At 31.2% G+C, this 16,904-nt stretch overlaps 2 protein-coding genes across 3 annotated transcripts in view; both read right to left on the bottom strand.

Annotated features, from left to right (window-relative positions):
• Positions 1–6,436: 6,436 nt before the first annotated feature.
• Positions 6,437–8,224, bottom strand: LOC126886061 (alpha-latrocrustotoxin-Lt1a-like). The gene has a single exon (XM_050652903.1). The coding sequence runs from the start codon at positions 8,222–8,224 to the stop codon at positions 6,437–6,439; it is 1,788 nt and encodes a 595-aa protein (XP_050508860.1).
• Positions 8,225–8,565: 341 nt separating this feature from the next.
• LOC114338418 (uncharacterized) overlaps positions 8,566–16,904 on the bottom strand; it is a 51,032-nt gene continuing 42,693 nt past the window's right edge. For both annotated transcript variants that reach the window (XM_050652733.1, XM_050652734.1), the window contains one exon: positions 8,566–11,440. In XM_050652733.1, coding sequence (XP_050508690.1) covers positions 8,567–11,440 — 2,874 coding nt within the window. In that variant the 3' untranslated portion in view covers position 8,566. The remainder of the gene's footprint in view (positions 11,441–16,904) is intronic.

The raw sequence follows: 16,904 nt of genomic DNA, 5'->3' as shown, positions 1-16,904 counted from the left end.
AAATAACTAACAGCTTAACGGTGTCTAGTCGGACAAACTTTGATGTACGGGAACAATGAAACAGGGGAAGTTTTAATTGTGGAACAGTTTAAAAGTTTGGAACGTCAGATTACGAAAACGTCCCATATATTTTGTCGGACAGAACATCCAATTGATTTGTTACCCTTTCATTAAACTCTCATGCAAAAATCAGACTGCTATTGCTAACCAACATGATTCCTGCCATTTGTCATGTTCTTCGTGTTCCACTCATTAAAATGCCCAGTTTTGTTGATAAACACCCAGTCTGATTTTTGCATGAGAATTTAATGAAATGGTAACAAATCAATTGGAAGTTCTGTCCGACAAAATACATGGAACGTTTTCGTAGTCTGAAGTTCCAAATTTTTAACCTGTTCTACAATTAAAACTTCCCCTGTTTCAGTGTTATCATACATCAAAGTTTGACCGACTAGACACCGTTAAGCTATTAACAAATTTTCAGTTTGCTATAAATCAACTTTTTTTTGGTACGTGGAATCCAGTTCTAAAAATTTCGATAAGGGATTTTGTCTTTATATCTTGTGTACTATTTTTTATATGCCATGATTATTTCCATTTACTATTAATCGATGGGTTTTGACAAAACATCGTAACCGACAAAAAGCAAATTTTACAGGAGGCGACTTTTTCTTCTACCGACTTTTCGGTTAATATAATTAAAATTTTGAAACTGTGATAAATTAGTACATAAAAAAAGATAATAATTAAAGAAAAAAAACTGTAATATAACATTCTTTAATTAAATTATGTAGCATACGATACTTTGTGAGACCTTGTCTGTGTAAATTTTAGTTGAAGCTTGTCGCTTAAGATAAACATCGATAGTTTTAAGGTATCAATTTATAAATGAATATTCATAAATAACGTAAGTATCTTAAGAGGAAAAATATTATTCACGACTCATGACAAAAATCGACAAAGAAAAATAAAATTTAATACATATATTAATATGTGACACTCTGATCTTCTTTTTCTGCCAATGTGTCAGGAATTTCACTTTTGTAACTTAACTCTTCATATTCTTGCACAAACTCCTGTGGTATGACATGTTTCCTACATAGGTTTATGTGTCTTTTAAAGCTTAAGATGTAATCTTTAAACTGCACTAAATTATTTTGCATTAGACATGAAATAAACAACATCTTTTTGAGAAAATTAAGAAAGATAAAACAAATGTAGGTAATACAATAACCGAAAAATATCAGTTAAAAGAATGTTTGTACAAAGTCATCAAAACCTTTTTCTGTACCTACAACTTACCTAAATAATAACAAGCTTAAAAATGTATAGATGTAATTGTTTTTGAGCTCTTACACAGTATGTCTGCATATCTTGGAACCTATTGATTACTTTTTATTATTAGTTTAAAAAAACTACTTATCACTCTTATCAGATATTAAATTTCATTAATTTCATACGAGGTATGTCAAAAAATGTGAATCTTGTTCAAGAGTAAAGTAGCTTTATATTTCACAATATCGAAAATTGTTAATAAAAAAAGTTGTTTACAATTAAAAACTATCTTTCAATGTTCGTTCTATATTGACTCCCCTACATTTGTTTCAGGTTTCAGTGAACTTACTACGTTGATATATTTATTACTAAGTTGATATATTTTTGTTGCAAAGATAATATTTATGATATGTGCACAAGAACAACTAAAAACCATAGGTTACGTCATTACCAAATTAGTAAATTAGACTTCAAATTCTATGAAAAAGACAATAAACCATAAAAACAAGTACTAAAAACTTACCGCATCTATTGAATAAAAGGATTTATAAAAACTACCACTATTTTCGTTTTAAATTGTTGGAGCGAAATAAAATTTCCACTGAATTCTAACACATTTAAGATAACACTGAGTAATCCTAACGGTCATTTTGGTCATTGAATCTTATTGTAAGCGGCAAAATATCCAAACGTAAACGACAAGATTGATGGCGTTTACCATCAACTGTCGGTACTACCTTGGCGTTTACGATACCATAGGCACAAAATGAGTTTGAAATGGGGTGGTTACGATAAACATTAAATTCAATTTTAGACAATTCGGATGTTATTAGGAAAAAAATAATTTTTAATTAGCTGTATACTATCGTAAGGAACTATTTAAGATAAAAATCCCATTTTCGGAAAATTGATGCTTACGATGTTTTGTCAAAAACCCGTCGTAATATTAGGTAGTCTTAATTAACTTAATCAATGGCTTTTAGCTAACACGTCAACATGCTCGTTATATAGAAGACCTATGTAAGCTTTATCCAAATAAATGAACAATTAATTGGTTTTTATGGATGCCATAAAGAAGTTTTTCTAATTTAAAGGACTCGCACGTTTAATTTATTACTAGGAAAATTTGAAATTTCAATGGCTATATAATTTAAACATAACAGATAATCAGTTCTATTGAATTTGTTGTTTTCTGAGTTTTTATTTAATATCTTAACGCTTCATATATTGGCGTGGCTCCAGCACTAAAGATTACGAAAATAATATTAACTTGACAAGTTTTACTCTTAGTTGGTGGTGTCGCGTTTACACGATGCCAATTGGCGAGACAATTGTCATCACGTGGTTGCGGATTGTCGAAGGCCAGTCCAGTTGAAGGAGAAGATGTTTACACGGGGCCAACTATTGCCATTGCAGTAGACAGCTAAAACATGGCCGACTGCTCGTCATCTAGAGGGAACTGGCAAAAAACAAGACAGCACTAGTGGCCTACAAAGTTCACATGGCGCCAATTGTAGCGACAATTGAGATTTCGAGTGGTGGGGCCTCACTGGGCGCAGCTCATTTTCCCCAGTCTACTCCCGGAGACAACTGAATTTTGGACCAATTGTGAGGGCAGTTGGCAAGGCAATTGGAATAAAATGTTTACACGAAGACAATAATTTCATGTCAGTCAGAACGCGACTTTAGGGATGTAAAAACTAAACGGTCTGAGAGAATATAAAATCACAACCACAAAATTTTGAAACTTTCCATGATATTTTGGTTGTATTTTGTAAAATGCAGAAACAGAAAAACAATTTCGAGAAGAACTAAATAGAGAACTTCTAGAACAGAGAGAGGACACAATACAAGAAGAATGAGATAGGAATAAAAAAATAACATGAGAAACGGCTAAAAGGGTGATAGGAATTAAAAAACATCAAAGAAAAGTGGTTTGGTTTGACGAAGAATGTAAACAAGCAATAGACAAAAGAAATGAACTTTACGTGCAGTACACTTAAAGAAGAAAAAAGAAAAAAGACGTGAAAAATTTGAAGAACAACGACGAAAGGCAGACAAAATATGCAAAAGAAAGAAGACGAGATACGAAAACGAAGAAATACTAAGAATGGGGGAAGATTTCAATCAGGGTGACACTAGAGGAGCATATAAATTCCTGAAACGACTTAGAGAGGGATATAAACCACGTACTACTCATTTTAGAAATAGCGAAGGACAAATTATCAGTGACGATGCAGAAATAAAAGTAGGTTGAAAAAATTATTTAGACGATCTGCTTACAGAGCAAGTACAAACAAACACAGCCCATGCCGTACCTGATGTCGAGATAGCAGATCAGAACCAAAATAATGAACTGACAAATTCACCCACAACACAAGAGATATTGGATGCCATTAAAGCACTAAAAAATAATAAAGCCCCAGGGATTGATAATATACCAGCTGAAATTCTCAAAATTGGAGGACACACATTGATAGATAGATTCCATAAACTAGTAAGAGACGTATGGAACACAGAAGAAATTCCAGGAGACTGGAAAAGAGCAATTATATGCCCAGTCCACAAGAAGGGAGTCAAACTGAGGTACAAAAACTATAGAGGCATATCCTTACTCTGTGTGAGTTATAAGATGTTTACTTGAATCATAAACCTGAGATTAAGCCACTTCACAGAACAAATACATAGGAGAATACCAGGCCGGATTCAGACCAAGATTGTCTACCGTTGACCAGCTATTCAACGTAAAACAAATATTAGCTAAAGCCTGGGAGCACGACATAAATATCTACCAAATCTTTGTAGATTTTCGACAAGCCTAGAGATAAAATATTTGTGATTATGCAAGAATTTAGTATCGCGCAAGTACGAGTTCAAAATTAATTGACAGATCCTTTTCAGATAACTAGAGGGCTAAAATAGGGAGATGGGCAGGCATCGATCCTGTTTGATATATTTATGGAATATGTCATGCTTCAGTAGTTAAGTAGGACATGGAACGAGATACCCCAGAAGGACATTGACAACCTAATTAAAAGCGAACCCAGGCCCATCCGAGAGTGATTTGCCTGCCAGGCGCGTAAACACATTTTTAGTTGATTTATGTTCAAAATGTTCTTCATTCACCTGTTTCCAGTAATATAACCTATCTATTTTTCATATGATTTATGATTATGTCGTTTATTGTAGTTGTTATTCTATAACATATTGACATATTTTGCAGTTTACGTAGTTGCCATTTATTTTTAAGTGCTTTTCAGAGTGTTTTTTCCTAACAGAAGTAGTAAATCCTTTGACGGTTTTTGCTGTAAATTTTAAAGAACCGCTTAGATTGACATGAAATTTGGCATACGCATAGCTAATATGTCAAAGAAAAAAAGTGATATTGTGACGTGTGTGCTTTTGCCTCGGAGATTAAAATAGATACTTCCAAAATAAATCTGGAATTCGATAAACTGACTAATTCTAAGCAACTTTTGTTCTACAGAGTTTTTTCACCAAGACAATACTTTTCCAGTTATTTGCGAGTGAATATGTTCATTTTTCAACAAAACAAACACGTTTTTAGACATTTTCGCAAATAATTCAAAAAGTAAGTAAGTATTTTATCGAAAAAAAAACATTCTTAGCAAAAATGGAGCCTGTAAAAAAGTGATAAAAATGGTGTACACATGAAATCTTTAGACCTAGTAGAAGCAGAGTTACAGCTAAAGAAAAATAGGTTTATATTGGCCAAATTTCAAATAGAATATTTCTACGTGAAATAACCAAACAATCAAGCACCTTTTGGAGAAAACTCATTACAACTTTTTGAAAGAGTTTAAAAAGCTTTACTTCTCTTTGTATAGAAAAATATTTTAGTATGAAACATAAGCAAGTTACGCTTAAAATACAGTAGGTGCCGTTTGTTTTGGCAAAAAAAATCGGGAAAACCACCCCTTAATTAGCAAATTAAATGGAATTAATCGTTACCGCTTCACAAGTTGCTTTATTTATATTACGTTTATTATGATCTGTAAGTTTTTAAAGTAAATTGGTTTTAAAATAAAATTGAAAAAAAATTTAATTTTCAAAATGCTTTTTTTCAAAATAACATAAAAACTCTTATTGGTACCAAAAATCTCAAACAATAAAAAATGTCGGTATTGCTTTTCTGAATATCTTGTATTTTTTTGTTTTTTTTGTAAGACAAATATTGGCTAAGAATTGGTGTTTCGAAATTTACATACACTCATGATTGCATGATACACTCGTTGAAGCCCTTTCAACTAGAGCCCTTTCAAAAATAAGAAATTTGAACCGATTAAACTTATAGATCGTATAAACAATACATACTCCAGTAAAGTAGCATGTGAAATGGTAACGAATAAGTTCATTTAAGATGCTTTATGGGGTGATTTTCCTGATTTTTTTACCAACAAAAAAGGGATCAACTTTATTTTGAGCGTAACTTATTTACTTTTGATGCTAGAATTTTTTTTTATTAAACAGAAATAAAGCTTTTTTAAACACTTTAAAAAAGTTGTAATGAGTTTTTCCCAAAAAGTGCTTTATTTTTTGGTTATTTCACGTTAAAAGATTAGATTTGGAATATCATGAATATGAACCTATTTTTCATTAGCTAAGTATATGACTGCTTTTACTATGTCTAAATACCCAATACCTACACAATCTTTTTACTTTTTTACGGGCTATATTTTTGCTAAGAATATTTTTTAGACAGAATACTTACTTTTGGAGTTATTTGCGAGAAACTGTCTAAAAACGTGGTTATTTTGTTAAAAAATGAACATATTCACTCGCAAATAACTCGAAAAGTATGGACTTGGTAAAAAACTCTATAGAACAAAAGTTGCTTCGAATTAATCAGTTTATAGAATTCCAAACTTATTTTGGAAGTATATTTTTTCATCCCCGAGAAGGGGTTAAACTCACCCCCAGGGCAAAAGCACACATAGGCATAATATCACTTTTTTTGACTTGTTAGCTACGTGTATGCCAAATTTCATGTCGATTCAAGCAGTTTTTTAAAATTTATAGGTTTTGTCATATTTTACCATTAAAGAACGTACTAAAGGCAAAGAAAGTAAAAAAATGCACCCTAAATTCTAACATTATTACAAGCAGCACTATCTTCATATCCATGTTTATCACATAAGTCTTAATTAAAAGAAAGTTTGCATTCATCTTTAAGAAAATTTAAAACATCAACCGCACCAGCTGCAGCTGCTATATTCACTAGAGTCTCTCCTTTATGATTGCATTGATTTAAATCACTCCCAACTGATTTAAGATATCTTAAAATCTCAACTTTATTACTTTTAGCTGCGAAATGAGCCGGTAAATTACCATTATTATCAGAAACGTTAACCTCCAGTTTACATTCTTTTACTAAATATACTAGAACGTCTAATGTGCCATATTCAGCAGCTGTATGAACAAGTGTATACTTATCCTTGTTGGAAATGCATAGATTTGCCCCTTGCTCTTTAAGATACTTTAATGCTTTCAGATTACCATAACTAACTGCAATGTGACTGGGTGTATATCCATTATTATCACCGAAGTCTAAAGAAAATTTACATTCGTTTTTAAGAAAATTTAGAGTCTCAACTGCATCACCTGCAGCTGCTAAGTGTACTAAAGTTTGCCCATAATTGTTATATTGATTTAAATCAATTCCAATTGATTCAAAGTAGCATAAAATCCCAACTTTATCACAAAAAGCTGCCCAATGAGACGGTAGATTCCCATGAATATCACAAACGTTAACATCCATTTTACAATCTTCTACTAGATATTGTACGACTTCCAAATTACCAGATTGAGCAGCTGCATGAACAAGTGTATGTTTTTTATTATTGGAAATGCTTAGATTTGCACCTTTTTCTTTAAGATACATTAAAATATCAACTCTACCAAATTCAGCTGCTAGATGAACCGGTAAATTTCCATCAACATCAGAAACGTTAACATCCATTTTACAATCTTCTACTAAATATTGTAGGACTTTGAATGCGCCAATTCGAGCAGCTTTATGAATAAGTGTATATTTTTGATTTTTGGAAGTGCTTAGATTAGCTCCTTTTTCTATAAGATACTTAAAGAGGGCAATATTATAATCACTCATATCTATCATATCAATCGGTAAATTCCCTTTAACATCAGAAACGTTAACATCCATTTTACAATCTCCTACTAGATATTGTAGGACTTCCAAATCACCAAATCGAGCAGCTTTATGAACAAGTGTATGTTTTTTATTGTTGGAAATGCCTAGATTTGCCTTATTTTCTTTAAGATACATTAAAATCTCAATGTTCCTTACTGCCATATGAGTCGGTAAATTTCCATCAAGATCACAAACGTTAACATCCATTTTACAATCTTCTACTAAATATCGTAGGACTTTGAATGCGCCATTTCGAGCAGCTTCATGAAGAAGTGTATGTTTTTGACGGTTGGAAATGCTTATATTTGCTCCTTTTTCTTTAAGAAACTTTAAAATCGTAACATTAGAATTTGTAATATCTATCATATGAACCGGAAAATTCCCATCAACATCAGAAACGTTAACATCTATTTTACAATCTTCTACTAAATATCGTAGGACTTCGAATGTACCATTTCGAGCAGCTTCATGAATAAGTGTACGTTTATCCTTGTTGGAAATGCTAAGATCTGCCCCTTGTTCTTTAAGATATTTTAAAGATTTAAGTGAATTATACTTTGCTGCGAAGTAACTAAGTGTATGTCCATCTTCATCACATACGTTTAAATCTATATTGTATGCTATAGTTAAAAATTTTAAAAAATTAACTGCATATTCATCGTAGTCGTAGTCGGAGATTGTCGTAGAGGGGAAAGAGTATTTTAAGTGGAAATTTTCTATGCAGAATTTTGCAATAATAAAACCCATTTCATTGACTTTATTGACCTTTGCTCCCATTCCTGCAAAGTATTTTAGGAAAGTATCAGAAAGTTTATTAGAATAAGTTGCCCTTTTTATTAACCCCCAATCATTGAGTTTTTTTAGAATAATTAAAGATGACACAGTCAATGAATGGACTTTCCAAGGAACAAATTACAAAAGAAATTGGACCCAATATAAGAGTTTGCCAATTAAATAATGGAAGGTATAAGTAGAGCAAAATGTCAAATTCTATACAGATATTAAAGGATGACGATGTTGATCTGGTCGCAATTCAAGAAACACACACAGAAAACAAATTTCAACTAAATTGTCGTTTATAAAAATTAATTATTATTTATAATGTATTGTTATCTTTATTTATATACAAAAACTGTGATATAGCCGTACGCTAAATAAATTGAGTTTTAAAATATCGTGAGACTTAGTATAATTATCTAAAATTAATTTAACGATAAAGAAGTAATTATAATCACATAAATGTGATATATCTTTTTCCCAATTTACCTTAGTAAGTGCCGAATTGTATTCAATGGATACTTCAGATATATGATTTTGATTAATTTCCAGAATTTTTTCAAAAAAATCCAAAACACCTCTATATGTAAATTTAAAATATAACCCATATAAACCACCTAAAAATACTTTATCAAGAACTTTGAGCAATAAATCATGATTATGTTTCTGTTTATAAAGGCGGTCCCATAGCAATTCTGCTGCAAAATATTCCTCAAAAGTTTTATGAACAAATGCATACCCTTCATCTGATTTCTTTAATAGCCCAATAATTAAAATGTCTTCACTTATCTCAAAATTAGCATCAACATTAAGCAAACCTAAAAGGTCCGGAAAATTAGAAAACAAATTCTTAGCCGCAAATTTTTTTAACGACTCTATATAGTATCTGTCAAACACAATACGGAATCTTTTGTCATCTTGTAAAAATTCGTCTTTGATCACTTGTAAATAGCGATTATAAAAATCATATATGTTTGTAACATTATCAAAAGCCTTTGAAAAAGATCCGATAGAGTCACCTTTAGATATTTTGTTTTTGAATATTTTAGAAACCATTTCTAGCGATAATGGCGTTGAACAAATATCTTTAAATGCTGGAGCAAAATTTGTTATCTTTTTAAATAAATCATTATTAGTATTTTCTCCAAGTAATAACTGTTTAAGATATTTTTTGAGAAAAAAAGACTGTTCATAAGGTGAAAATGGAGATATTGTAACTAACTCACAACCATGTAAATCTCTTAATCTGTTTAAGATAAAATCGTAATCTCTGGCACCCATAATAACCAATGAAATATTCAAAGCCTGGAGGGAATTAAGATCTGCTAATAGTTTTAGTAATTCTTCGATATCTTCCGAACAGTCCTCGTCAATTCCGTCTATAATCAAAATTTTATCGATAGACTCAATAAGTTTTCCTTCGAAATAAGAGCTATCAGGAGTTATATTTTCATTGTGACACAATAGATTATTTATGGTTTTCTTGATGTCAGTCCGGAAAAATTCTCTAGACTTTTTTAAATCAACATTAATTATCCATGTCAATTTGGAATTTACTTTTTTTTGGAATTTACTGTCTTGGTCTTTTTTTAGTGAAACTAGTTGTTTCAATAAAGTTGTCTTGCCTGCACCAGGTGGACCAGTAACAACAACTATTTTTTTTTCTATTTTTTCGAAAAACTCTATTTCTGTAAATTCTCCCGAGTTAGCCATTAGGCGTCTTTTAACATAGACTTCCTCACGTTTTGATTGGGCTTGCATATTAGAACCTATCGAGTAACTATCTTCGCTAAATATTATTTCTTTAAGACATTCATCTATCTCATTTTCATATTCATTAAGTTCAGTGTTTATATTTTTCGTAATTAAATTATTAAATGTGACAATTTCTCCTTGAAACTGAATTTTTTTGGCATATATGTGTTGTTTTGTTTCAGTATCTAGTGAATTGAAATATATTTCATCCTTAAATATTTGGATTGGTATTTCACTCATTTCGAATTGATGTTCTTTAATGATTATAAATACTTTTTTATTTGAGTTTTTCCTAGAAGCCATATACTCAGATATCTCCTTTAACAGTTTTACTGCTTGATCTTGACTAAGTGATAGGAATGAAACAATCAAGTATTTAATTTTGTCGCAACATCTAAATGTGTTTATCATATCACATATAACTTCATATTGCATTATATATTTCATTTTATGTAATGTATTTTCCATTTTTTGCATTAAACATAATGTATTCTCTTCTAAATATAACCCTTTTGCAATTTGAATGCTTCGAAAAATTTTTAATAAATGCATAGCGATATTATCATGCGGTTGGACACAAATAATATTTGAATCAAATTGATATAATGTTTTTTTCTGGAAATAAATTTCAAGATTAACGAACCTATGAAGAAAGATTTGATTGTTTTCACCACACAAAATATACATTAGATAGTCTTCTGTCATATGCACAAATTTATTAATTTTTAAATAGTACCACTTTTCGACATGATGTTTTACATATTCGTAATTTGAAGGTTTAAACTTCAGACAGTTATTGAGCTCACTTAATTTGCTTTTAATTAACGTTTCGATGCTCGCTAGATTAATTTTAACAACAACAAAAAAACAAATGAAAAGTTTTATATCTTCTTTGTTGATTTCCAAATTCTTCCATTCTTTTTTTTCTTTATCGGTTTCTTCAATACTAATGCTACCTTGAAATTGTTTTATGATTTTTAAAAGCTTGTCAGCGATGTCTTCTTGATTTTTAAGTTTATACTTTTTTGTCCCGGGACCAAAAATTTTCTGTAAGTTATCATCAGCAATGCTTTTTGTTTTGGGACCAAATTCATCCATAATATCAGCAGCTTTCATCTCAGCAGCAGTACATAGTATTAAGGAGTTACGTGTTCTTTTACAAGATTTCTTAAAAGTTAAAGAAGATAGAAAATACTTTGCTATACTGAAATCACTTTTGTTGGGATTGACTGTCATAAAATCTTTAGTGCACTTTATACCACTTTGAACTTTTGCTTGTAACCACATGCACTTTTCATCCGATTCAAAGCCGAGATCATCAAATTTTCCCGCGGATTTAACTTCATTTGATATTTTCCAGTTTGTGTAACTTTTGAATGCAGATAAAGCAAAAAGTGTATGTAGAGCTTTCTCGTAAGGTAAGCCTTGGCTGGGATTTTGTGCTTTTACCGAACCCATCACCTGAAAAAAAAACAAATAATTTTACGGAAACCAAAGATATGAAAAAGAAGATATGAAAAAATAAAACAGACTTTAGTCACGTGATTGCGTTAGGGGCGCAGTGTTATTTTTGAAGTGAAAACTTCTTTAGGGACGTTGTGCGATTTTTGGATAGGGGAAAAAGCATTGAATTCGCGACCGTCATCCGCGTCGTTGTGAGATTTTTGGATAGGGGAAAAAGCACTGAATTCGCGACCGTCATCGCGGCCGTCATCACGACCCTCATCGCGACCGTCATCACGACCCTCATTGCGACCGTCATCGCTTATTCTATATATTATGTGTATGTATTGTTGTGGAATTGTTTTTTTAAGGAAATTCAAAAAATTAAAACAAACTCAGAGAATGTTTTTGAGAATGTTTATACATGTTCAAAAAAATTAAATTTATATCAACGACCATGAAATGGTAGATTTCACCACCCTGTATATGACCAAATTTGTTTAGAATTTAATTTTGCTTTTAAACAAGTGTTTCCGAAAAACTAAAACGATTAGTGATAATTATTCGACGAAATGGACGGGGCATTAACAAAACATTTCGGTGATTAGAAAGTGGACAGAGCGTTGACAGAACAATAACGTTTTTAAGATTCTTCCGGGAAGGTATTTTAATTTTTAGTTGTAAAAATAGAAAGTAGAAAATAACTAATTATGATTTTCCTTGAATTTGACAAATTGGAAAAGTTATGTGAAAGAATATTGGGTTTCTTAAGAAATAAATGGTTTGAGAGAGGGTGTTGTTTATTGGACGGAAGATATCGGGAAAAGGGATGATGAATGTGAGAGTATGGATTTGAGAGAAAAATAAGGCACTGTGTAATTGACATTTGAAGAAGGCAGTCGAGTTTTAAAAGTGGATAATCAGTGTAGAGTGGTGTGATCAGCCTTTGTGAGGAGAGTCAAGTTGAAACCAAATCGTCGACCGTTTGAAGAGTTAATTTTCCTGGTCCGAGGGAGATTCCTTTATTTGTCTAGAACGAGTAGCTGATTATTATCCGTTTTTACACAAGATATTCGAGCAAGTCCTGTGTGCTTTTCTTGGAAGCCGTTTTGACGAGGGGGACTTTGTCACAACAACCAGAGAGTACGTGTTGAGAGAATCAAGGACAGCGCAATCCAGAAAACGAGGGAGTGAAGAATAAAAGGTTAGTCAAATCATTTGTCTGAATGGAGAAAAGTTATTTATATAAAGACCATATTTGTTTACTTGTTTATTGAACAATTTTTTTTTGGTAACGCAGTTAGTCATTTCAAATTTGAGAAATCAATTCAAAAGAAGAAAAGTAAAATTCATTCAATTTAGTATGAGTAACTAAGAAATTAATTAAATATAGTATATTAAGTATGGAGAACGGTAAGGGTTTTATACCGATCGAAGACAATTGTTTGGAGGAGAAGCGGAGCGACGACTCCAATTATTGTCTGAGATCGGTTACCCTTAACGTTCGACATGCTTATAACGTTTTTTGCACGACTGATACCATTATAAATTATAAAATTAAACATTTTCGTCATATTGACTACAGTTTCATTCATTTTATCAAGATAGATACTTTGGTTGTTAGGTAGTAACTAGGGTGCATAACAACAATGGAGAATTGAGTTTTTATTTAGTTGTCAATAATTTTAAGTACAATTTTGATTATTATAAATTAAAATATGAGCGAAAGTGAATTTGAAGAAATTGAACGGGCTTGGGAAGAAGGGTGTTCCGCAATTAGTCCCGAAAAATCCAAAGTCCGTTATCAAAATACCTACCAAAGTTTTAAAAAATGGTGCGAAGGCAAGAATTTAAGAATCGAAGAAAAGACGCTATTGGCATATTTCGTTCAAAGACCTATGCAGTTGAAAGCTCCTGGAAGCCTCTGGGCAGAATATTCAATGATTAAATTCACCGTTTTTCTTTATGATGGCATTGATATTTCCAATTTTTTCAACTTTGATCGTGTATTTGAAGAGAAAAAATGTTGGCTATAGGCCTAAGAAAGCGAGAATTTTTACACGGGAGCAATTTGAAAAATTTAACTCGACGGTAAGTGAATTATTTACCGTCGAGTTGGAGTACTTACCGTCGAGTTAAATTACTTACCGTCGAGTTGCTAGGAAATGTGACCTACTGACGTAAAATCTGTCACGGTAAACAGTCAAAAATGATCAATCGTGCAAAAAATAATTTTGTCAAAACAAGGAGATATCACAGTAGAGTTTTTAATTTATTAAGTTAGGGATTGTTGCAACAAAGTTAAATTTTAATATTTTTGAATCATATGTACACGGCATTTGATAAAAACAATAGATTACATTTATATGAATTTGAGTGTTGTTAATTTCCCTGTTTCTACCCTGGAAGAAGTAAGCAACTAGAAATACTAGAAGCCACAGATTACAGGTATTGTATCAAATACAAAATAAGCCCTGATAATAAAATTAATTGGAAAATTTAAGTGGAATTTAGTTATGTCTTTACTTAGGCAATAAATAAAATAATTGGATAATCAATCATATTAAGAATTTGCTAGTTAATCTAAATAAATAGAAAAGGTAGAGCATAACAGTACATATATACAGGGTGAGGCAGATAAAAGTCCTATTAGAAATATCTCGAGAACTAAAAGAAACAGAATCATGAAAATTGGAATGAAGGGGTTTTGAAGAGTGGTCTCTTTAATGAAAATATTTTCATCGATTTGCTACTTCCGGTTATACTGGAAGTGGCTTATAACTTCGTTTTTTTAAATGGAACATCCTGTATATTTTTACATTTTTGGATTCTCCTGGATGTCTTCTTTCTTAAAATATACGTTTGGTAATGTTATACAGGGTAGTTTAAGAGATAATTACGTTTCTTTTCTTAATTTCCTAGCAATATTTACACCCTGTAGAATTGTAGTAGTTTGACATCAAAAACTCTATTTATGTTCAAATGATTTTTAATATAGTCTAATATTGTTAAAAATTGTTAGTATAGATAATGTTGAATTGTACTATACAGGGTTGGTCGAAACTCGGAAAGAGTATTTTCTGAGTTTTCTTAAATGGAACACCCTATATTTTATTATTGTAATGAAATGATATTTTCTGCTACTTTTTTTATTTCTTAAGCATTCCCTATACCTAACTGCTTTAATTTGTGAGTTATTGGTGATTCAAGCCAAACATTAATTTCAACAAAAAATACGTGAAATTTTATTAGGTTGGCCGTGAAAATATTCAATCACAAATAATTTTTCGGAAATAAATACATATTAATCTAGACTGATCTTTAAAATTGCCAATAATGGTTGAGCTATCAAAATACCTACATAGTTAACATTCTTGGCGCGATTAACAATTAAGCACAAATTAAAGCATTTAGGTATAGGGAATGCTTAAGAAATAAAAAAGTATCATAAAATGTTTTTTCATTGCAATACTAAAATACAGGGTGTTCTATTTAAGAAAACTCAGAAAATACTCTTTCCGAGTTTCGACCAACCCTGTATAGTACAATTCAACATTATCTATACTAACAATTTTTAACAATATTAGACTATATTAAAAATCATTTGAACATAAATAGAGTTTTTGATGTCAAACTACTACAATTCTACAGGGTGTAAATATTGCTAGGAAATTAAGAAAAGAAACGTAATTATCTCTTAAACTACCCTGTATAACATTACCAAACGTATATTTTAAGAAAGAAGACATCCAGGAGAATCCAAAAATGTAAAAATATACAGGATGTTCCATTTAAAAAAACGAAGTTATAAGCCACTTCCAGTATAACCGGAAGTAGCAAATCGATGAAAATATTTTCATTAAAGAGACCACTCTTCAAAACCCCTTCATTCCAATTTTCATGATTCTGTTTCTTTTAGTTCTCGAGATATTTCTAATAGGACTTTTATCTGCCTCACCCTGTATATATGTACTGTTATGCTCTACCTTTTCTATTTATTTAGATTAACTAGCAAATTCTTAATATGATTGATTATCCAATTATTTTATTTATTGCCTAAGTAAAGACATAACTAAATTCCACTTAAATTTTCCAATTAATTTTATTATCAGGGCTTATTTTGTATTTGATACAATACCTGTAATCTGTGGCTTCTAGTATTTCTAGTTGCTTACTTCTTCCAGGGTAGAAACAGGGAAATTAACAACACTCAAATTCATATAAATGTAATCTATTGTTTTTATCAAATGCCGTGTACATATGATTCAAAAATATTAAAATTTAACTTTGTTGCAACAATCCCTAACTTAATAAATTAAAAACTCTACTGTGATATCTCCTTGTTTTGACAAAATTATTTTTTGCACGATTGATCATTTTTGACTGTTTACCGTGACAGATTTTACGTCAGTAGGTCACATTTCCTAGCAACTCGACGGTAAGTAATTTAACTCGACGGTAAGTACTCCAACTCGACGGTAAATAATTCACTTACCGTCGAGTTAAATTTTTCAAATTGCTCCCGTGTAAAAATTCTCGCTTTCTTAGGCCTATAGCCAACATTTTTTCTCTTCAAATACACGATCAAAGTTGAAAAAATTGGAAATATCAATGCCATCATAAAGAAAAACGGTGAATTTAATCATTGAATATTCTGCCCAGAGGCTTCCAGGAGCTTTCAACTGCATAGGTCTTTGAACGAAATATGCCAATAGCGTCTTTTCTTCGATTCTTAAATTCTTGCCTTCGCACCATTTTTTAAAACTTTGGTAGGTATTTTGATAACGGACTTTGGATTTTTCGGGACTAATTGCGGAACACCCTTCTTCCCAAGCCCGTTCAATTTCTTCAAATTCACTTTCGCTCATATTTTAATTTATAATAATCAAAATTGTACTTAAAATTATTGACAACTAAATAAAAACTCAATTCTCCATTGTTGTTATGCACCCTAGTTACTACCTAACAACCAAAGTATCTATCTTGATAAAATGAATGAAACTGTAGTCAATATGACGAAAATGTTTAATTTTATAATTTATAATGGTATCAGTCGTGCAAAAAACGTTATAAGCATGTCGAACGTTAAGGGTAACCGATCTCAGACAATAATTGGAGTCGTCGCTCCGCTTCTCCTCCAAACAATTGTCTTCGATCGGTATAAAACCCTTACCGTTCTCCATACTTAATATACTATATTTAATTAATTTCTTAGTTACTCATACTAAATTGAATGAATTTTACTTTTCTTCTTTTGAATTGATTTCTCAAATTTGAAATGACTAACTGCGTTACCAAAAAAAAATTGTTCAATAAACAAGTAAACAAATATGGTCTTTATATAAATAACTTTTCTCCATTCAGACAAATGATTTGACTAACCTTTTATTCTTCACTCCCTCGTTTTCTGGATTGCGCTGTCCTTGATTCTCTCAACACGTACTCTCTGGTTGTTGTGACAAAGTCCCCCTCGTCAAAACTG

The sequence above is a fragment of the Diabrotica virgifera genome, chromosome 6 (genome assembly GCF_917563875.1).
Source record: "Diabrotica virgifera virgifera chromosome 6, PGI_DIABVI_V3a".
Classification (NCBI taxonomy): Eukaryota; Metazoa; Arthropoda; class Insecta; order Coleoptera; family Chrysomelidae; genus Diabrotica; species Diabrotica virgifera.
This window is presented reverse-complemented; position numbering and strand designations above follow the sequence as displayed.

Bases quoted from the DNA above. Each gene is read 5' to 3' on its own strand.
- LOC126886061 (XM_050652903.1), bottom strand. From the start codon at position 8,224: ATGGGAGCAAAGGTCAATAAAGTCAATGAAATGGGTTTTATTATTGCA.